We start from the raw sequence: 22,348 nt of genomic DNA, 5'->3' as shown, positions 1-22,348 counted from the left end.
TCTAAGCTCAGCTTGCAGATGGCCATTCTCTCAGTCTCAAAGCACCTGAAAAAGGGTCAATAACTACTGTTTTCTATTCCACACCTCAATTTTGCCAATGAACCCCAGGAAATGCTTAATTACAGCATTTTATTATCCAACTGAAAAGAATTAACAAAGAAAAGTTTTTCTGTTAGCTCTATGCCCACAACTTTCATTCTTACCACACTTGAACAGTTTTCATCTTCATGTAGTGATGCCACATATCGACTTTGTGTTCACATAAGAAATTTAGACAACACCAAGGATCATTCTTCAGAAACAAGGATCCTTTATTTGGTTAAAAGGAGCACAGGGACATCTGAAGACCAAATAGTTACAACTCTATCTTGAGAAGAACAAGTTATAAGCATCGAAGAAATTAGAAGACAGAAAGGAGCCACTGTTTACTAGCCAAACAAACCCTCTTCAATGAATATTCAGACACTAATAACTTCCTACCCATGTGACACTCATTCACCTAATTTGTAGTACTTTTCCCATCCTGAAAACTTGATGTGCTGTGCTTAGCTCCATATTGATGGCAACCATTCACCTGGTCCCAACTCTAAGACCTCTTCATATACTTAGGCTAAATTCAGCCAGGGCAAATGCTGCAGCTATCTGCCTCCAGAGTCAATCCCAAACCCCAAACAACCACCTTTGTTTAGTGGGGAAGGGAAGGACCATATTGATTCCAGAACCCTCAGAGAGCTACTTGCAATTATATAGGCAACATGTGAAGACATATGATTTATACTGTGTATGTCGCTTCTTTTGTTCACAACTGACTGCATTACTGTTTATATAGCTATTAGTAAAGTTATTCTATTACAAAATCTGTTGAATTTTAAACGAAAAATTATTGTAAGGCACACGTCTTACACAATTGAAATAGACAATGCTTGCCTCTAGGTAAAGTGTTTCAGGAGATTTATACCACAGTTAATGAAACAGCTTCTTTCTGAAGATATTTCCTAAACATTGTCCAACCAAAGGCAGAAAAACCAAATGAAGATGATTAATTTCTAGAAAAGAATTTTTTACCCCCATGGTAATATATTTGTGTGTGTGAGTATGTGTGAATTTAGTTAACAACAGTGATAGACTTCTTTAATCAAAACAGCATGTATTGAAAAATGAAATGCCATAAAAATAAATATTAGAACAGTCCATTTTTATCAAACACTTATGCAAAGGTAAAATATTTTTGCACACTGTAAATTTCAATACAATTTACTTTACTCTAACTAGATTACAACCTATGAAAGGTGAAAGAAAATAAAAATAACTGCTTCCAACACACATACTCTTGATGTGTTGATAGCAATTTTATCTGCATGGTCCATTCCATTTAGTTGAAGTTTGGGTGCATCCTTTAGCAAAATAAGCATGTCTCACTCCATTATTAGCACAGCATATTTTATAAATGAAATAATAAACATATGAAAGTTGTTTGAATATTTGCCTCAAGGGGGAGCTTACAGTTCATCTTGCAGATCCTTTGAGATTTCAAGCCATTCCAAGCTAATGTTCTGATGCCATTCCTTATGCTGATCCAGAATTATAAAACAATTTTGTTTTCTGGAGACAAGTCAAGATATTATTATACTTCCATGCCACTTTCCTTTCTGGTACTCTTTGAAATCCACAAAGTAGACTGATTAGGGCTAGTTTTTGTTCTTCCTTTACTGAAAAACATAAAAAGAAATAAGTTCAGCACCTAAAACTTCTTATCAAACTAATCAAGTCTTGGTCCAAATGGAGATCTCTCAGACACTTATTTATAAATGAGTCTTTCTTCTCTCACCAGCATATTTTTCCAGTCCTACAAAAAATACTGGATTATTCCAATGTGTAAAGAAGGCAAACAATTCTTATGATGACAAACACCAAAAGTGTCTTTCTCTGAATCTTCATAATTCAAGGTGATAGAAAAATGTGTCTGACACAAAAATCTTTCATTTTTCCGCAGTAAACATGTGTGTGTTTGTGTTTGTTCTTGGTCATTGATTTTTTTCTTTTTTTATAATCTTGCTTTTTGAGTATACTTCCATGGATGTATGTCACATTTAATATCAAATCATCAGAAAACTTGTTCTGGTACTAAGTGTAAGAGCCACCTAGGCCTTCCTCCCATCAGTTTTCCAGTTCTATACTTATGTCACTTGGCCCCTAAAAACTTAACTATGCCTCAGCCTCTGAAACCAATGAAGTTCATTGGCAGAGCCACGCTTTGGTAATTTGGGAAGATCTGAGTTTCTTAATCAGATCTGAGTTATAATTTACTCTTGTCAGAGCTAACACTCTAGCCCACATTTCCAACCTGTGCTTGTGGTTTAACTTCTCTCTGAAATAGGTCTTTCCAGGGACCTACAGAAGTGTATATTCATGTTTTCTTAAGTCCTCTACCAGATTACTTGTCAAGACCTGGACTCCTTTGGTCTAGTTTTCCGAGGTTAATCTCTCACCTGAATCACTGTTCTTAACCTGTCCTTGTTTACTGTGTTCTGCACTAATTTCTTCCCATGAGCATCAACTCTGAAACCTGCAGTATCTTCCCTAGCCCCCACTGGCATGCCTCTCCCATCCCATCCTCACCACCCACAGACATTGCTGAACTCCATCAAAGAGAAGAACTATTTCTAACCACATCTTACTATTGTATTTTAAATATTATTTAATTCTCTTCAATTTAACTGTTTCATGACAAAAATATTATATTCAAATTTTATATTTTGTAGATTTTCCTCCAAATAAATAAAAACATAACTGTATTCTACAAAGTCATCTAACATAAATACAAAACGTCAGGCAAAGTTTATTAGAACCATATTTTTAAATGGTTAAAAAAACTGGTTAAGTTATTAATGTGACTTTTGTGTAAAATTAGTATTTAAGAATCACTGCTGCTTAAGGGAAGGAGAGTTATTTTGAACATGACATGGAATGACAGAAACCATCATGTGTACCAGATTGGAATTTAAACTTTCTGCAAGGCATTCAGATGATAATGGAGTTGAGTCTTTGATGAAGTTTCTCCTTGCTTTCCTGGAAGAAAGGAAAAGGGGAGGATCTAAGAATGAATGAATGAAGTACTGTAGTTAATTCCGGCATCGGGAAATGCTGAGTTTTCATTTATTCTCTCATTATGAGAATTTCAAACATGGTAAAGCCCACAGATCTTTGTGCTTCCTTATAAACCTACAAGATTTTGAATGAATAGAGTTGCCATAACAATGCACTATTTGAGAGAAAAACAAAACCAATTTTTGAGAAAATGCAGTTACTTGGCACTTTTAGCCCTTTTCACTTTACAGGTGAGAATGTCTAATTCATATTTTCAAATCATTTTCTCAAGCTGATCTGCCACTCACTGGTCTTCCTTAACAGTTTGCCGGGTTAGAAGGGGACTTATATCCAATCCTTCTGCTTCACAGATTTTCACAATGAGAAATCATCTTTCCATCTATTGTTTTAGGGATTAGGACAAGCAACTACATATGTACTATTGTCCTTATTCTGTACACAATATTGAAAAATAAACCTCCATTGTGTCCCACATATATATTAGAAAGCCAGGAAGACACAGGTATGATATTGATTTGCCAGGCTCTATTTGTCATTACTCAGAATGATTTTACATCTAAGGAATTACAGATTATATCCTTCTAAAAATGTATGTGAATTACATTAACCTACACTATTTTGGGGTCTTTGGTTACTTAGTGGAGTCTTTGGGGTTTATCTAAGGAATGATTTCATTAGATCCTTCTCTGTTTGAGGCATTCTTTAAGATCAGTATCATCTAAAATACTCCAACAAAGATGTTTAGGCTTTTCTAACAAAAATGCTTTTAGTTTGAAATCCAATATCTTTTGCTCTTTCTTTTACTTATTTATATTTCATTTTTAAATCTGATTGACAAATTGACACAAGAAAAACTTCTCTAAAGAAAGGGTATGGATAAATAGATATAAAAGGTGGAATATTCCTCAGAAATCTGTTTCTAAGGTTGATTTTGTTTCAAAGACCTGCCAAAGAATGAGATATTTTTACCACTGTACTTTATTTCCTATCCTTAGAATATCCCTTTGGAAAAAAATCAGAATTCTATGACTTGAATTTGGAAAAGGTACTATAAGTACATACAAATTGATGTCAGTATTGGAAGGCTTAGCATTAATTCCTATATTTAATAATTAGTGGAGAGTATAGCATAGTGCATCTATTATTAAGTTTATAAGCATTCAAATTTTAGATCCCTTCTCTATGCTACTTGTGGGACCCAAGACAGATGAAGTTAACCACCTAAGGCACCATCTTTCCAATTGAAAACTAGAAACAGAGAACACCTACTTCATAAGGTTGTGAGGATTAAACTGTGCACTGTGTGACTTCTGTAATCAAGGTATATTGTGTAAGATTGAATGTACTGGATTTGTATTGGCAGATATGAACATCAGAAGCCAAATTTAAAACATAACTAATATTACAGTAATATTTTTTAAAGATTTCTGAATACTCGTATTATGGTTTTGATATGAGGTGTCATATTATGTGTGAGACAATGCAAGAAAGAATACAGGTGAAATGATTAGATTATGAGTGTCTCTGGGTTTTTGTTGTTGTTGTTGTTTTTGGTCTTTGATACCAGGGATTGAATTTAGGGCACTCTACCACTGAGTCACATCTCCAGCCTTATTTTGTATTTTATTTAGAGACAAGAGTCTCACTGAGTTGCTTAGCACCTTTCTTTTGATGAGGCTGGCTTTAAACTACAGATTCTCCTGTCTCAATCTCCCCAATCGCTGGGATTATAGGTGATTGCCACCATACCTGGCGGATCATGAGTGTTTTAACCTAATCAGTGCATTAATCCACTGATAAATTAACTGGGTGGTAAATGTAGGCAGGTAGGCCTGTGGCTTGAAGAGGTAAGTCATAAGACACGTGCCTTTGTCCCTGAAGGGTGCAGCTCTCTCTTCTTCCTGACTGCCATACCTTGAGCTGCTTTCTTTTGCCATGATTTTCTGCATCATCTTGGGCCCAGAGCTGTGGAGTGGGCCATCTATGTACTGAGACCTCTGAAACCCTAAGTCCCAAATAAACTCTTCTGACTCTACAGTGTTTCTGTCAGGTCTTTTGGTCACAATTATGAGGAAGCTGTCTAAAAAAGGCATTTAAAGTTTTTCAAGTTGTCTCTCCATAAATGAATTATTTACCTTTTATGTAGCATCTGGAAACAGCAGGTTCCAAAAGCAACCAATATCAGTAAAAGCAGTGGTATCGTTGGTATAATAACATAAATTAGATTAGGAATTATGCCTACAAAAGTAAAACAGACAGTGTACAAAGATAGTGAGGAAGGATTCTAATACCAATCACATAAGAATTCCCCCCCCCAAAATCAAGGTCAAATAGAACTATTACCAATAAATAGATTCCAGACAAGTTTCATCCCAAACTATTATAAATCTAATGAAATAAAATATCCATATTTTAGTAAAAATTTAAAAACTAAATTTTACTCCACCAATTGTCATACTCCAATTCAATATCTGTACTTTTAAAACTTTTATTAAATCTGCAATTCAGACATGGACTAATTTTTATAATCTATTCGTAATCTTTGTTTCTTTATTTCATGAATCCTCAGTCATTGCTTAGAGAAACAAGCACTGACTATTAAGGAATAATTATTAAGATTGTTGTTGACTTATTGGATAATTATCCTAGCCAATAAACAGTGCCATGATATTATGCAAGTCTCTGGGATTAAGTCAAAATATGTAAATATTAACTAATGATACAATCATAACCCAGAGACATAAGACTCCACAGGCACAAAGACATGATCTTAATTAAATTCTAAAATGAATCATTTTAATCCTTTCCCATCACACTTGATAATGTTAGGTATTCTTAGTAAAATTTAAAACAAAAAATCTGCGGCACTCAAGTCTTACACAGCATGAAATGACTTTATTAGATATCTTTTCAATGTTATACAAGATGAAATATTCCTAACATAATTATTTACTGATATCTTTAATTAGGTTTAGATATTCTGAGCAGTTTTTAGATCATACACCTGGAAACTGAAAAGTACTGTCTTAATATCACGCCTGTACAAGGAGTGGAAATTGAACAACCCATGAATTTAGCTTGCAAGCTCTCAGCTGTCATTATGACTCATCTAAATAACTGGTCAAAGTGAACCAGATGAAGATCAAGCTAGTCTTTTAACTGCATATCCCTTCCTTTCTTAACAGAAGAAATATTAGTGAGATTTAGTGAAAGGGTAATTTGGGGATATTTCATCTCCTCTTTTGAGCCTCCAATAGTGATAGAAAGCATTTTAACAATTAATGAAATATTTTATTTTTAAAATACCATTATCATATTTAATATATAATGATAAAGGTAAAGAGTAAATATGTCTTATTATTTTAGGGATTTTGAATCACCTGCATAAAGATTTTAAGACTTTGGGTCTTGGGCTCAATCTTTGCAAAGCAACTAATAAAAAGAAATCTTCTATCCAATTGGCATAGGGTTATGCTAAAAAGAGCCCTTAACTGATATTGAGAGCAGTTTCTGATTAACATGCAGTTTGCATTGGGTATTGCATTTCATTTTCTTAGTAGGCAATGGTATTTGGGAGGCATCTCTTCCCAAAGTGCTATGTGGTGATGTCACTTTGGTAGTCTGAAACTAGCCAGGTAGCAATATTTACATTACAGAAATTGGAAAAGTCTACAAATATGGCTTTTCATTTTACACCTCACTCAGACAATCTCCATTTACCAGCACATCATTGTTTGGCGGCATTGCATGAAATTTTCCCCTGTATTGGAGAAATTCTTTGTAGATCCAGGGTTTCACATGGATCACTTAGTTTAGTACCAGATATATTCCCTAGAAGTGTAAATCTTAAGAAACAAAAGCAGGTTCTTCTACTAAAAGAGTAGCATAGCATAATTTGTTGTAAATTAGTTCAAAATTAAACTCCCATTGGCCCGTATTTAGTGTACCACTTCCCTAAACAACACGAACTATTTCACTGGGGTCAAACAAACCAATATTGGAAAGTGAAGTTCTGTACTCCACAGAGTCAATACATGTGAACCAATTACCTGCTTCAGTAACAACCACATTTTGATGGGTGTCTCCTGGTTGGTTTGTAAGATAAGGCTTTTCTACAGGTTCTGTTGGGTTAATCTCTGTAAATAATTAGTGCAGAAATCATAATAATTAAACAAGAGAAATGAAAACAGATAAAAATAATTTTTTATTAAAACAGTGAAAACATACTGACTTTGATTTCTGAATTGTTTACAACTAAGAATGTGTTCTGAATTTAAACTTTTTTTAAATCTTTATTTATTTTTTTAGTCATACATGACAGTATAATGCATTTTGATATATAATAATACATGGAATGTACATACATCAATCTTATTGTCTATTCTATTCTGCTGCCATTCCTATCCTCCCTACTCCTCCCCTCCTCTCCCATTCTTTCTCTCTATCCAATCTAGTGACACACTTTTTTTTCTTTTTCTCTTTACAACATCATATATGTATTCTCTATAACAATGAGGTTCTCCTTCCATCTTCTGTGCAACTCCCCTTCTCCCTCTTTTTCCCTCCCACCTCTCTTCCCTATTTAGTGGTATTCTTCTTTTCATGCTCTTCCTCCCTATCCCATTTTGAGTCACCACCTTTATATTAGAGAAGACATTAGGCATTTGTTTTTTAGGGATTAGCTAACTTCACTTAGCGTAATCTGCTCTAATGCCATCCATTTGCTTGCAAATGCCATGATTTTATTAGTTTTTAGTGCTGAGTAATATTCCATTGTGTATAAATGCCACATTTTTTAATCCATTCATCTATTGAAGAGCATCTAGGTTGGTTCCACATTCTAGCTATTGTGAATTGTGCTGCTATAAACATTGATGTGGCTGTGGTTAACATAAAATGTTCTAACTATACAGTCAACACTTAAATTATGCTTGAATGAAAAGATCCCTTGATGAATTCCCTCTGAAACTGTACTTAGCAATTGAGGGCAGGTCTGTGTTGATGACACCCTGCTACAGGCAATAATGATAAAGTAGAAGCGAAGTTAGACAAAGAGAAGCAAGAACTTGCAAACACAAGAAGGAGACTTTAGATGCAATTCAAAGACAAGCAAATATGACCTATTTACTAACATCAATTTAACATTTAGGTTTCTTCTTGCATAATAATCTGCAGATGACTATTTATGGATTGCGTTTTGAATCGGTGATTCAAGACTCAACAATGTTCTGAAGCACATTCCTGTCCTACACAAACAATGCCATTCTTAGATTTGCTTTCCAATAGTATCTACTTCTTTATATTACAATAATAAATTCAAGCTTGAAGTTGTTTCTTTTCTGCTTTTATGATATGAGATTTCTTCAATAACCAAAAATTTTAAATGTTGAAATTTCTTACCATGATTTGCTACATGTAGAGCACAACTTCCCCAATCAATAACAACTTTTTCACTGAGGTCAATGTAAAGAAGTGCTTGAAAGTGCAGTTTTGTACTTGATACAGTCAAGCACATGAACCAATTACCTGCTTCTGTAACAACCGCTTAATGTATTTTTCATCTAAGGAATTATTTCGTTTATTAATAATTTAGAGAAAGTAAATTTTATAATCAAGCAACCTATAAATTTGCTTTCATTTGTTCTAAAAATGTAATTCTGTTTACTTTTGCCAGTTGATGTGAAAAAAAATCATGTGCAATATCTTATATCATATTTAGAATACAGATATTTTAAAAGTGATGTTTACTACTCTTTTATTGCCATAGAGTCTCTAGTCATTTAACACTTTAATAGCCTCCTTTAGGTTCCAGATTCAGTCCTAACCTATATTCTACAGATGTTAGTCATTCTATGACTTCAGGTAGTCAACTGGTATTTATTGAGCAAATTATAGACAATATGCAATAAATCAACATTGAACTGGTTACTTTTTAAAATAATTTCATCAAACTTTTATATTACTGCTGATTAAATATAATTTTAGGAACATAATTGCATACTTTTTTTAGTATCTAAAAATAAGAGTGCATAAGACAATTTTAATATGTAAATTTTAGCTTCAGATCTAACCTAATGAAAATATCTTTGGATTGATATTGGTAGACCCAAGGAACAGTAATGCAACTCACAGTCCACTAACAAAAAATGAAGAGAGGAGAGAAAGAAGCTTAAAAGTGAATTATTCCATTTCTTCCTAGCAAGGTTAATATTTTTCACCACTTTTGATGTCACTGGTAATACTATTAGATGGTGTGCAGGAGCAGAAAGATAAGAGTTCATATCACTTAGTAGTTCTAGTAAAGTTGGAAAATAAAGTTCAAAATAATCAGTGTTATAATTTTTATTTTTTAATTAGTTATAGTCCTAAGTCCTTTAACTCCTCACCACTGAAAGCCAAGCAGTGACTATAAACCTGGGAAATTAATGAAACCAAATCCTCTACAAAGTAGGAAGTTAAGTTTGAGGAAACCTGACTACATAGAAAACAAAGAGTAAAATGTTAAAATTAAAATAAAGAATAAAAATTCTAAGCAGATTTATAAAAGCAACTCTAACCCTGTGCATATGATAAGAAACAGTAAGTATGTAAAAGGTGTCTTAATAAATGTAGATTATTTGAAGATTGGGCAGAATGTAGAATGTCTTAAATTCTTTTATATGAATAATATAAACCTAGATTACTAACACAAAATAAGAAAAGAATATTGTAAGTTTGCTTATGTCATAAATAACAGAGAAAGTTTGAATGCAAATAAAATAATAGTAAAATAAAATGATCAGGTAGCTCACCTAATAAGTCAAAAGAAACACAAGGGAGACATTTTACTAAGAATGTTCTTATAATGTATTCTTTGTTTCATCCAATACTTTTAAGTACATAGTGATAAAAATTTTAAATATTAGATTATCTCAACTTTATATTTTTCCATGAGAAAAATACAAAGAGGAAGAGCAAAAGTACATAACAGTCTTAGCTTTGGAAAGGCTTCCAGGAAGGTAATGATGGATTTAACAACCAAAGAGGTTAAAGAATAAACTCACCAGGGATATACAAAGTTGGCTAATATTCTCAAGAGCAGGGTAAACAGAAAGAAGGGTAAATATAATCCAAATAATCCCTTGCGCTTTACGGTCTTATGAGAAAAAGAAATCATGTAATTTCAAGAGAATAATGGAAGCAGCAGTACTTGGTTATAATTGCCTTCTGTGAAAACATATTATAAGGTCAAGCAGACAGCCCTTTAGAGGAGTTAAAATGACACTTTCAAACACCGTGCAGAAAAACAGCCACAAAAAAAATAAAAAAACCTTAAGGACTTTGTCAGATGATTAAAAAATATGAGTTTACATAGTTTTGATTAGTTCTTCTTTCAGTTAAACATCAATTTAGTTGAGGTGTCCTATTCAAAGTCATTCAAAATTACCATTTTAAGCAGGAAACCACAGTAGTCTAGCTTAGGTCAATGCAATCTTCCTGTTTGCTGTGTGTGTTAAGTGAGTAGAGATTTCAAAATAAAGCTAATTAAGAAGGCACAATTCAAAGAATGGGAATCAGAGGGAGAACGTGTTAAATGTCTCTATGTTTTTTCACTATGGTGAAAGGAGCTATGATCAGACAGATTTTTACTAAGGACCATATGCCAAGTATTATGCTACGGCATGCCAAACTAACACTCCAGAAGAAAGTTGCTTTGTTCCCTTGGGTTCAAATGAAATCATCTGAAGGATTATCACTCCATGTATAAGTCTATAGGAATTTTGCTGGCTTATACCTTCTTTCCATCCACTACACTAAATATTAAGCTATTTTAATATATACATTCATTGTTTATAAAATAAAATCGATCACAAAAACACAATTTGTGTTTTTTAATGACTATTTTTTTTCTTAAAGACACTTCTCCAGATGTTTCTATTAACTCCCTTCTATTTTGCTCATTGGACAGTTTGCTATAAAGGACACAAATTTGCCTCATTATGCCAAGCAATAGGAAAAGCTGCAAGGTGATTTATATTTCACAGCAGAAAAACAAAAAAAAAGCCCAAGGTAGCAAAGCTTAAAGACAAAACCTAATATGAGCAAATATGCACAAAATCTTCTATACTTACTGATGCTATTTCTTACCTGGTTCATACTTGCAGATATAATTGTGCTTCATGTTACACCTGTCATCATTCCATTGGTAAAGGTAAGGACCTCCAAGGCCAGGATTGGCAGTTGGTTGATGATACATCACAACACACTTTTCACTTCCACAGGAAGGTTCATCAGTGTACCAGTTTCTGCAGGAAGAGAGTGACAGAAACACTTTTGAGTAGTTTTGTTTGTTGGTTTCTGACATCTTTACAGGAAACAGAATTTTCATTCCCCAGAGCACCACAGGACTCTTTAGGATTCATACTGACCGGTACTGGGAACTGCTTCCATCAGACCACTGGTAGAGATCTGGGCAGGCACCAGATGTTTGACCATCTCCATTTCTCCAAAGCCCTATCCAGAAGTCACCATCAGAAATGCCTGTCCCAGGTTTTGTCAGGTTTTGCAGCATGCTCTCTATTAACTTCTGTTCTGCTTCATTCTCAAGACTGAGGAGCATGCCTCCCTCACTCTCACAAGCCTGGCGTGCCTCCTGAAAGCTCACTCGGCTGGACAGTTCATGGAAGTAGGCCATTTTGTAGCAAGGATGCTTCGAGTCAGCAAAGCACACCTTTTGGCCTAAAAAAAAAAAAAAAAAAAAAAAAAAAGGAGAAAAAAATATACACATACACTTATTATCTGTACTATATTCATTAGGCCACTAATAATCAAAATTAAAGAACCAATCAAGACAGGAAACACACCATCAAGAATGTTTTTCTTATTGAATTCTTTTGTAAGATTTATTTTCTAGCTTATTACTTTCAACTTGTAAAAGAAAGCTGACTCATTTGTAAATTTGGAAGATAACTCATGTAGGAATTTAACTTATTAAAAACAAGAAAAGTAAAACAATTTCATCTGTGATGTTCTGAAGAAGCAGCAAAGTGGCATATTTACAGTGAAAATTTATTTTTATATATCTCAGAGCAAATCCATTAAAACTAAAAGTTAATAGAGGCCAGAAAGAAAGTAATTATAGAAATAAAAATTATTTAATATAAAAGTATACCAGAAGTAACTGGATAGACTTCCAGAGTGCTATCTTTGGGCGGGGGGTGGTGGGTGGGGGAAATCACTCATTGTCAATTCACTGAGTATTTTCTGGTTTTATTTGACATGTTGTATGTGAACTTCAATCCCTATGCCAACATTTTCTTTGACTTTATGAAAAATCTAAGATGAATAAATTCTCAGTGAAAACTTCCAAATTTGAACTTAGAGAACTGAGTACTTAATTTTTTAAAATATTACAAAAAATATAAATGGCTTAAAAAGCAGAAAGAATGAAGATATAATGAAATAAATAGGCTAGTAACAGATCTCAAATTACTAATTATAGCCTTTCTGTTAATTTGAGTGGAGATAAGGACAGGCTGAAATTTGAACAAACTTGTCATTTGAAGACAGTTAAAAATGATTAGCCCAAAAGTGATAAGGTGATAAATATTTGGCAGACTTGAGAACAAATTATTTACCATTGTAGAGGATCTATTTCTACATGAAACATATAGTAAATACCAATGATTTCTTAAAATTAAACCTAAAGAACATTCCATTAAACCAAAGTTAGTTCTTTTTTAGTTTGAACATAGTAGCCCTGCATTTTAAAAACATTCCTTAATTCAAAATTACATTAAAATTAATTCTAAATTAATTGTATTATTTATTTGAGATTTTATTACATATTTTTAGGAATAAATATCAGGGTCAGGCAAATGTTCAAAATCTATACATAAAAAACAATATTCAAATTTTCAAGGAAAGTTTAAAATGTAATCTTTATTTTTTACTTGTATATTAAAGCCATTTGTAAGTTTTAGCACTGCACTTAATCACCTATCCCAAAATCTACTGACTTTAAAAGGCATTATATATTTTTGAATACATTTTTTTTTTGTTATCCAGAACTACACAGCAGTTCAAGATGACTCTTGAAATTTCTCAATGGAACATCACCTTTTTCTCAAACTTTATTTTATGACATCATAAATTTACTTCTGGTAAAAACATCTATGAAGTTGTAAACACATAAGCAACAAGATTTTGCTTAAAATAAACATATTTAAAATAGAATTTCACATACATATTAGGCAGAATATTTTTTCAATTAGTGGCATAACTGCAATTAGGAATGATACTATTGGGTCACATTCAAGCCATATGTAAAAGAACATCACAGTAGACAGGATTTATCTAACTTCACCAGCAACAGAATTCCAATGATTCTACTGCTCAGGTTTCCCTTATCTTTCACCACCAAGCATATAGTGCCAAGACTATAAAGACAATCTCCAGAAAGACCATGCTTTCTGGTTTTGTTTTTCCAAATGTTCATCTCTAACCTCCATTGTTAACTTTGCAAACTCTTAGTCCTGTTCTGATGTTTTGGGTCCTGTAAAATAGACCATCTAGTATTTTATGTAAAACTAAGTCAAAATACTTTTCTAATCAGTTAAGATACTTTTACTACTTTCTTACAGTTCATCTGCATAAACATTACTCTTGTTGGGTTTGAAGGCCTTTTTCGACTATTTATCTAAACTATCAGTAGTTTGGGTTTAGAGGGTGTTACATACTTCAATACTTGTAAAAATCATACAGCTTTCAAAATTCATACTCTTAATTACAGTACAGCACACTGAGCAAGTGTATCATATCCACCCAGCTCCCCAGAATCAGCAATTAATGACCTATGGTAACACTCAGAAGGGAGCAGAAATCGGCAGCAGGCCATTAACCTCATAACAGTGTCTGACTGACAGGCACTCAGGATCTTGACACAAGCTGAGAACATAAAATAATGATTCCAGCAATGCCAGCAAGCCGGCCCGTTTTCTCCTTTGTCTTATTAACTGGGATCTGGAAACAGCAACAGCATACTGAAAAATACGAACAGATTAACAGACTGGCTAAACTCACTGTTAACAAAAAATAACATACTAAATGTGAATGACCTTGGGAAACAAGTAAAAGAGACTTCAGCAGGAAGCTTCAGGCTTTGGTCTGAAAATAAAGGATCTTTGAGATGAGATAATGGAAGTTCCAATGGTTGGCTCTAATATAAATATTGTTTTAAAATTTATCCTTATACATTATTAGTTTTTGTGATGATTTCATTGTTTAAAATGGTCGTTCCTATTGTGCTATTGAGCCCATATTTTTATGCTTGCATTTTAAGAGCAATCTGTGTTTATTTTCATCTGCTACATTCTTTACATATTTCTGAGTCTCCAAATATGTCTTAACTACATTCCCTTGAGTTTCCAATTTGTTTTAACTTTTTAATCCAAGAACTTTCAAAACTTGGATTTGATTCCAAACTTTTGAAATGTTAAATTTTCCAAGAAGATTGTTTTATAAGATGTCAAAAAGATTTCAAATTAAAGAAAAAAAAAACAGAAAAGTCAGATGTTTTAATGAGCAAATTGTATTTATTTGTAACAAAGCCAGCATATATCAGGAGATGCCTGGCTATGATTTATATGCTAAAAATCACAACTGATTTCCTGCGATATATTAAAAAACAAGTGCCAGAATGATTAACCAGTGATGAGGATACAAAAATAGTGATGAGAATAAATTCATTTGTAAAATTAAGACAGCAGTTCTAGTAAACTGCAGAGGATAGCTTTAAGTATCATATGGAAACTCCTAACATTACTGTTAATTTATAGAAAATAATAATAATAATAATAATAATAATAATAATAATAATCTGTATAGACAGGGAATATATTTAAAATAATTGACAACTAATACCACATGGGCTCTGGACAACAGCAAGCCTTGACACTCTTTGCAGCAGGCAATTTTTGGTTGTGGATAATGGAATGGTACATGAGTCCTGGATGAAGAAGTGGAGATTGCGATGGCTGCACAGAAAAGGGACCCACAGGGGATAAGGACAGTAGCCAATTTTAAATGGGAACAGATATATGAACTCCAAATGGTATTGACTAAATATTAACTGTGCCTTCAGGTTTTGAAATAAAAAAACCACTAGCAAGGCAATTTCCAGGAAATTATGGATACGTTGCACAATTTTTTATGGTTTACATATAATCAGTTAAAGCTGACACTGTGAATTTCTTTATATCCAATTCTATTTTACTACAGATTTCTACCTTATTGTGCAAATTTTGTCCAAGTTGCAGAAAAATCAGCAGAAGCAGAAGCTTCTGAACCTCTTGCTGCATTTCAACTGATCCCATTTGGCTGCTATCACTGTGGAACTCCAACAGCTGGGAAACAAATGTTGTCCTAATTCCCAGAAACCTTCTGTTAATGCAGATATTCTGGAAGCAACTTTCCCACTTCTGTAAATGCTAATCTTCCTAGAGAACAATTATGATTACCTCCTTCTTTCTGTGAGATCACATGGAGAATTCCCCTGTCTCTTACTTTCAAATGAATATTCAACTAAAACCTTCCATTGATATTTTATGGGAAAGGTAAGTATTCTTAGAATGATTATAGTGTTTTTCATTATACTAAGATTACCTTTATACTAACACTAAATAACTGTAACCCAGTATCTGTAGTCGGAAAAATTCTTTAATTATGGGATTATATATGAGAGACAGACAAAAGAGCTTCCACCCAAGTTTTAAAAAATATATGGAGAAAAAGAAAATCCAAGATAGTGTCATTGCACTCATTTTCATTAACATACTCTGAATACACACTAGGAGATTAATACAGTTTAAATCTAAGAAATATATAATTAAGTTTTTCTGTACTGAAATATTCACCCTATTATTTCATTTGCACATATATACGTACATACACACACCCAGATATATATACACATACTTTTATTTGGAGATAATTCTTAGTCATGGCTTCTAAAATAAACACTCCTTCACTCACAACTAAAATTCTGCTACTATTACCATTAATAGATGGTCTTGTGTTTTTCCTTAGTTATGAAAATTTCTGTAGAGCTAAATATTGGCAGAGCTTTGAAGTTCTTTGGGGAATGATGTAAAAAGCAAGGCCAAAGTCATGAAGTCATGGCATTTGTTTTTTTTTTTTTCTTTCAGAATAGAAAGGATCAATTTGCTAATTTTATTTTGCTTTTATTATTTATTTTCTTATAGTTGAATATACAGTAATTATGAAGGTGGCAAAACTTTTCTTATGTCCCACACTATAATCAAATACTATAAGTGTTAGGTAAGTACTGAATTTAGATCATACTTGTTCAATCAAAACATAGAAGACATATTACAAATTCTTATTTTTAATTATGCATTATCTCTAATTACAAAAAAAGCTATATAAAACAGCACTGAACTTTGGACCTATCAATAGAATTCTATAAAATAATTTTTCATAATTCCTTCCTACCTTCTTCAAAATCTCACTAAAATTAATATTGATATTACAATGTACTGGATAGCATGATCTCTGAGAAACATGCCAATATTTTTTTTAACTAAAGAGAAAGGGAATGCTATTAAGCTTAAGTGTTCTGCTTTTAGGTCTCAGTACACCAATCCCTTAAGAATTTTTATTTTAAGTAAAACATTTTATTATAGAAACTTTTGTTTTTGCATCAGATATTTTATAATGCACTTAGTTACAGAGTGCACTACAGATGGAGACCATACTCATATAAAATCAAATCTGCAGTCATGGGTCATTTTATGGATGCCGGTTGCAAAAGCAAGCCCTACTTCTGCAGCTGGGAAATACTACAAGCTTTCTGAGAAATGGATGAGACTTACTGTTTTTTTTTTCCAAAATCCTGTTATTTGAAATAGAGATTAGAGTAATAAACGAAATTATGTAACAGTGTGACTGAAGAGTCCACTCTTCCAATCAGAAAGAACAAGTTTCCAATGTACACATGGGTTATGGGTATTGGAATTACTTAAATTTTCCTGGCCTGAGTTTTTTTTCCTAAAAAGAAATCAGAGTGTTTATGAGTTTTGTATAAATAACATAATAACCACATCCTGCCATTTATCAATAATTTAGAGTGCAGTACCTCACTTCCATCTCAATCCATGTAATTGGATAAATTAGGAAAACATGATCTCTCCTCACGCTGGATGGCTAAGAAGTCCCCCTTACCACCTGTTCAACCAGGAAGTGTTTCCTTGTCTCTAGGAAGCTTCCTCTTTAGGCACAGCACTTACCAATCTTTGTTCCTCTTATCTTCTTGATATGCATTTCTGAGCACAGCACAATTTGCACAACTGTGTTTGAAACCATTTAGTTCTCCAGGCACACCTATGATGTAGGTGTTTTCATCATTTTTAAAATGAGACAAAGGAGGTAGAGAAGTTTAATGATTTTCCCAATTTCCCACACATCACAAGTGTCAAAGCAGGGGGTTAAACCACCTTTCAGGCTCTGCAATTCATTTAACCTGATTTTGATGTTGTCTCCATATTTATCTCAAACAAAAGATACCAATGAAATATTTCATGAACAAAGATACTGAAGAAACAAAGATATACATTGTGTATGTTATCTATTGTAATCACTAGATTGATCAATTATTGATTACAGGGAGTAATTATTGATTACTGGGTGTTAATATTACTGGGTGGAAAGGTTTGTGCATTAAGAACTTGTTTCTAGATAGCCTTTGAATTTACTTTAGTGAATTTAGACCAGAGCTAATATTGGAATACATGTTATCTCAGACTTTTCAAACCATATATGTACTTAATGAAGTTTAATCTAGCCCTTTTATATGCTAAACAAAACAAATTAGACCCAAACTAAATGTATTCCCAAAATAAAGTAACTCACCAAGTTATATTTTGTGTTAGATTTTCAATGATATGCTAAAAATGGTGAGAGAAGCAATCTTGCCTCACAGCTGTGTACACCCATCCACTCTGTGCAACTTCCTGGCACAAAAGGCAGTTGGAAAGAGTAAAAATTATTGGCAAAGCATCAGCTGGATTACCCTCTATGTCTCTTTATCTGTTACTGTCTCTTTTCTAACATTAATGTATAGGAATTTCCATCTTTAGGAAAAAGTGGCAAAACCAAAGCTATAAAATTTTGACAAATGACAGTTAAGGAATAATGATTTTGATAAATGGGTAGTTTATTAAATGACTAGTAATGAAATTAATTTGTTCCTTCCCTGTCCAAGAGATACTTAAAGTAATTGCATATTTGGAAACTGCATGGTCATCATTTTTTTGCTTTTGATGATGTCATGAAATTGTTGCACAGGCTGAGATACACCCAGCAGTTCTCTTGTATCTCCTTTACTATTATACTAACCTATAGTATTCTTCTCACCAACAATGAACTTGCAATACTCTATGTTATCTGCATGATAGAAATAGAAGCTTCTAAATCACCCAGTCTCTGAAATAAATGATATGGCAGTTGTAATAAGATTAAACTAATAACTTTAAAGTATTTGAAAGAAATCTGGAGGTGCCATGAAATACACTCAATGCCATTTTGCAGCATAAGTAGGCTAGGGACCAATGCTGTGTGCACAGAAAAGAGAAAGTATAAGTTAAATAAATAAATAAATGCATTATTTCAAAATACTTCAAATGTTTAAAAATGTTACTAGTTCTTAAACATATTCTGGCAACTTAGAGACCCGAATTTTCAGCCTTGTTTTTCATATGTATCCATGCAGCACAGGTAAAATTCTCTTACCTTTGTTTTAAAGATGTCACTACTTAGTAGCAACATTACAAAATTAAATGAATTCATCACCCACAAATATTCTCTACACATCTGTGTCTAGTAAGAAATCAGTCCATGTCTAAGTTCCTCAAAATACTTCCTCACTTAGAACATAAATTCCACAAATACTCTTTAATTACTGTCACCACAGTAATATATATATATATATATATATTTTATTCATGAATTAAAATAGTTCCTTATCACTCTTCTATGCTACTAAATCTTATGGGTAGAATATAATGATGAAGTTGTTTTAAATGGTATTTTTTACTAAAATAATTTAATCTTATTTTTAAATAATGTTATGAACTTTAGAAATAATGTATTTAATACTATTGGAAAGTATATTATTGAATATCTTTAAATATTAAACTAACAAATCTCTATGAAGAATTATTTTGTGAGAGTCTTTTTTGAGGGATATTTTAGTGTACTACCTAGAAATTATGAAGTATTTTATTGAAATTTAATAAATAGAAACTTTATTTCATATGATGTATGTTCCCAAAAATGGCCCCAAAGAGGCTTCTTCAGTTCTCCTCAGACACTTTAGAAGAGATTTAGTTAATGGTCCCAGTGGCATGAGAAGGTCAATGCATACTAGCAGACCTGTTAGGAAACCCTGCTTCAAAAATGACAAGCATTTGGCTGCTCTCTGCTCAACTCATCATGGCTGAAGTTTATCTTTTGGAAAACAAATTGTCAAAGCATGAAAGTCACAAATCAATTTACAGATGTTTAAATTTCAAATGTGAATTTTATGACTAAAGACAATCTAATTACACATAAGAAAAACATAACCAAGTAATTGTCTTAATATCAAGTAAACATCATCATTTATATTAAATCAAATAGATCATGTTCAGTTAATTAGAAATTTTCCAGATGTCACCTTCAAGATGCCTATAAATTCTTAAGAGGAAAATAGAGTGAAAGGTTTGGAATTATTCATGTACCAAAAGAACACAATATAAACTTTTTGTCAGCAATTTCATTAAGTTTTATTTTTACTTTAGGAATCTTTTTCCTTCCTTTAAATTTTAAGGCATGTAAACAAGAACATATCAAAAATTATTTTTTAAGTCAAGAAAGTGTTTCTATTTGTTTAAAAAACACCTCATGCTCAAAGCATGGTCTCTGATACTCATTCATTTGCATGAAATTTTCTTGTTGAGACAGGCAAATATGTAATTTAAACTGTTAGGTAGTTCCTTGCAGTGAACTTTTTATTCTCAGCAAAAATTGGGGGAGGGAATCTAATATCATAGCTTCTGCACTTCCTGAAAAAGAGTTAGTGAAGAGTGATTGATAAGCACACTTTCCAGAATTATATTCTGTCATTGTGGAACAACACTCATTGCTGAAGGGAAGATCGGTAACAATTAAGTTTAATGTGTCATGTTCTACAGGTCTGGCTTCACAACTGATTAAGTTGCTGTCATCTATCTCTACATCTAGTGACACCTGTTGTACAGATGCACAAGATATGAAAAGGAAGGTAATTCCTTTTTACGTTAAAAAAGGCCCTTTCACCCTTAAAATACATGCCCATGTGCATCCAACAAATGTTTATTGTAACAGTTTGATGAGCACAGCAAGGTAATTCTACAATTACCAAGGTAATTCTACAATTACCAACATGGCTATGTTCAACCTTCAAGTAGGGCCCTATTCACATCATCCTAGCCACTAAGAATCTACATTTTCTTTTAGTCTTTTCAAAAAAAAAAAAAATGGAAGGGAGCTATTTATATGACATATAAATAGCTCAACAAGACAGTGAACGTCGAAAAAGAAAAATCAGAGATAAAGCTGGGAAGCTTGCCAATTTTATCTATTTCCCTTGCACTAATTTGACAAACTTAATTTTATACCTTCTATATGCACGAACCTGCAGTGGTTACCAAATACACCTCAATCCAACTCCAGCTGACTTAATTTTCTGAGGCCTTTAACTTGGAAAGGGGTGTGCAAAGGAAAGGAGTCTGTGCCTGGCCTGCTGAGAACAAAGGCTGCTTTGCACAAGCATCCGTGAGCGACCAGCACAGAAATGGTGTGGTCTCAGAAATCACCCCTGTGAATATGCGGAGGGAACTGAAGTGGAGTCAGGCCAACAGGGGGTAGCATTTCTGTGGTAGCTCCTCAGTTTCCAGGATCCACGGGCCTCCACCCTACCCCGCCCCTTTTGCAGGTGCCCAACCCTGCCTTGTGGTCAACTGTCTTACAAAGAAAGTGGAAATCACTCCTGCAAAAGAGTCTACCTTTCATTATTTAGCAAGAGTTTGCTCCGCAGCTTCTGGGCTAGACACTAAGAAAAAAAAAAAAATTAAACTTTTTTCCTATATGTTTGGAAGAAAAAGAGTAAGAATAAAACCATCCATTTTTCCCCACCTCTTTCCGATCCCCCACCCCGTACAGGTTTCCAACCTTTGAGACCGGCTCCACCCTGGGACGGGCTGCCTCATGGTCCCTTGTCCCATGCAGTCCGCTTGGCTGGCGGCCCCCTGACTCACCGCTGACCACCCGACGGCAGAAGGCTCCGTGGCTGCAGAGGAGCGCGGCACCCAGGAGCAGTGAGACCACCCGGATCATCGCGGCAAAGCGGCAGAAGCAGGTGTGCGTGGAGCCCAGGCAGCCTCCACCCGTGGTGCAGCGGGCGGTTCTAACTCCGCAGCCTTCCTGTCTCCCCGCTGGGTCCTAATCCCTCCACCCGAACCCAGCCTCCAGGGCTCTTGCAGGCATCGCCCTGGGCAAGGACCTGTCGCCAGGCGTGTCTGTGCCACGCGCGGGTGTGCTGAACTAGAGCGCAGAACTTCAGGGGTGCGCGTTTGGGGGTTAGGGGACAGAAGTTAGGAGGTCCTGTATCTGTTCCAGAGGTGAAGCGGGAACCCCAGTTTGGACCCGACAGTTACCCCCTCTTCTCTCCTTTGGCCTCTAGATACTGAGCGGCTGAACCCCTGCGCTCTGATAGCGGCTCCCACAGCAGCAGCAGCAGCAGCAGCAGCAGCGTTGGCGGCTCTGCGCTGGAAGCCGGGTCTTATATACCCACATCCCGAGGTTCCGGCCCCTAGCTAGTAATAATTTTTAACTACTTCGTCTCTCCTGCCAGCGGAGCATCCCCAGCCACTCCCCTAAAAACTGGAGCCACTTTGAAAACAGTCCAGTCAGCAGTCCCACTCCTTCCCTCCCCTCCTCCCCATTCCCTCTTGCCATTCGCTAACAGACTGGATACTCATTTGTGTAAAATGTGACAGCTTTGCTATTAAACTCTGGCAAAAGTTGGATCCATTTGGTTTTCTCAAAGATAAATGTCCACAACGATGCCAAGTCGTGGGGCCTTTCTCTTTTTGTGCTAAATTGCTTGATCATATGCATTGCTAGATGCAGGGCAGTGGCCACTATTTAAAATGGATTGGCAGAG

The 22,348-nt window shown here is 34.2% G+C and overlaps 1 protein-coding gene across 2 annotated transcripts; it reads right to left on the bottom strand.

Moving 5' to 3' along the window:
- Positions 1–303: 303 nt before the first annotated feature.
- Positions 304–22,032, bottom strand: CHODL (chondrolectin). Of its 2 annotated transcripts, XM_081302410.1 has the most exons (7): positions 21,441–22,032; positions 11,517–11,826; positions 11,236–11,393; positions 7,158–7,244; positions 5,244–5,346; positions 2,991–3,069; positions 1,575–1,709 (listed from the first exon to the last, which is right to left on the bottom strand). In XM_081302410.1, the coding sequence occupies exons 1-7, from the start codon at positions 21,517–21,519 to the stop codon at positions 1,707–1,709; spliced, it is 819 nt and encodes a 272-aa protein (XP_081158536.1). In that variant the 5' UTR covers positions 21,520–22,032; the 3' UTR covers positions 1,575–1,706. The 2 variants fall into 2 exon arrangements, with proteins under 2 accessions (XP_081158535.1, XP_081158536.1); XM_081302409.1 differs by lacking the exon at positions 2,991–3,069 and having other exon boundaries at positions 304–1,709.
- Between the last annotated feature and the right edge of the window lie 316 nt (positions 22,033–22,348).

Source organism: Spermophilus citellus (genome assembly GCF_964194105.1).
Source record: "Spermophilus citellus genome assembly, chromosome: 7".
NCBI lineage: Eukaryota > Metazoa > Chordata > Mammalia > Rodentia > Sciuridae > Spermophilus > Spermophilus citellus.
Note: the sequence above shows the minus strand (reverse complement) of the source record. Positions and strands in the feature narration are given on the sequence as shown.

Excerpts from the sequence above, each read along its gene's own strand:
- CHODL (XM_081302409.1), bottom strand. The coding sequence starts at position 21,519 with ATGATCCGGGTGGTCTCACTGCTCCTGGGTGCCGCGCTCCTCTGCAGC. Across the intron at positions 5,347-7,157 it reads TGTGGTTGTTACTGAAGCAG|GCATAATTCCTAATCTAATT; the intron begins GTAATTGGTTCA and ends TTACTTTTGTAG. Across the intron at positions 1,710-5,243 it reads TTCCAGATGCTACATAAAAG|TAAAGGAAGAACAAAAACTA; the intron begins GTAAATAATTCA and ends TATGTTTTTCAG.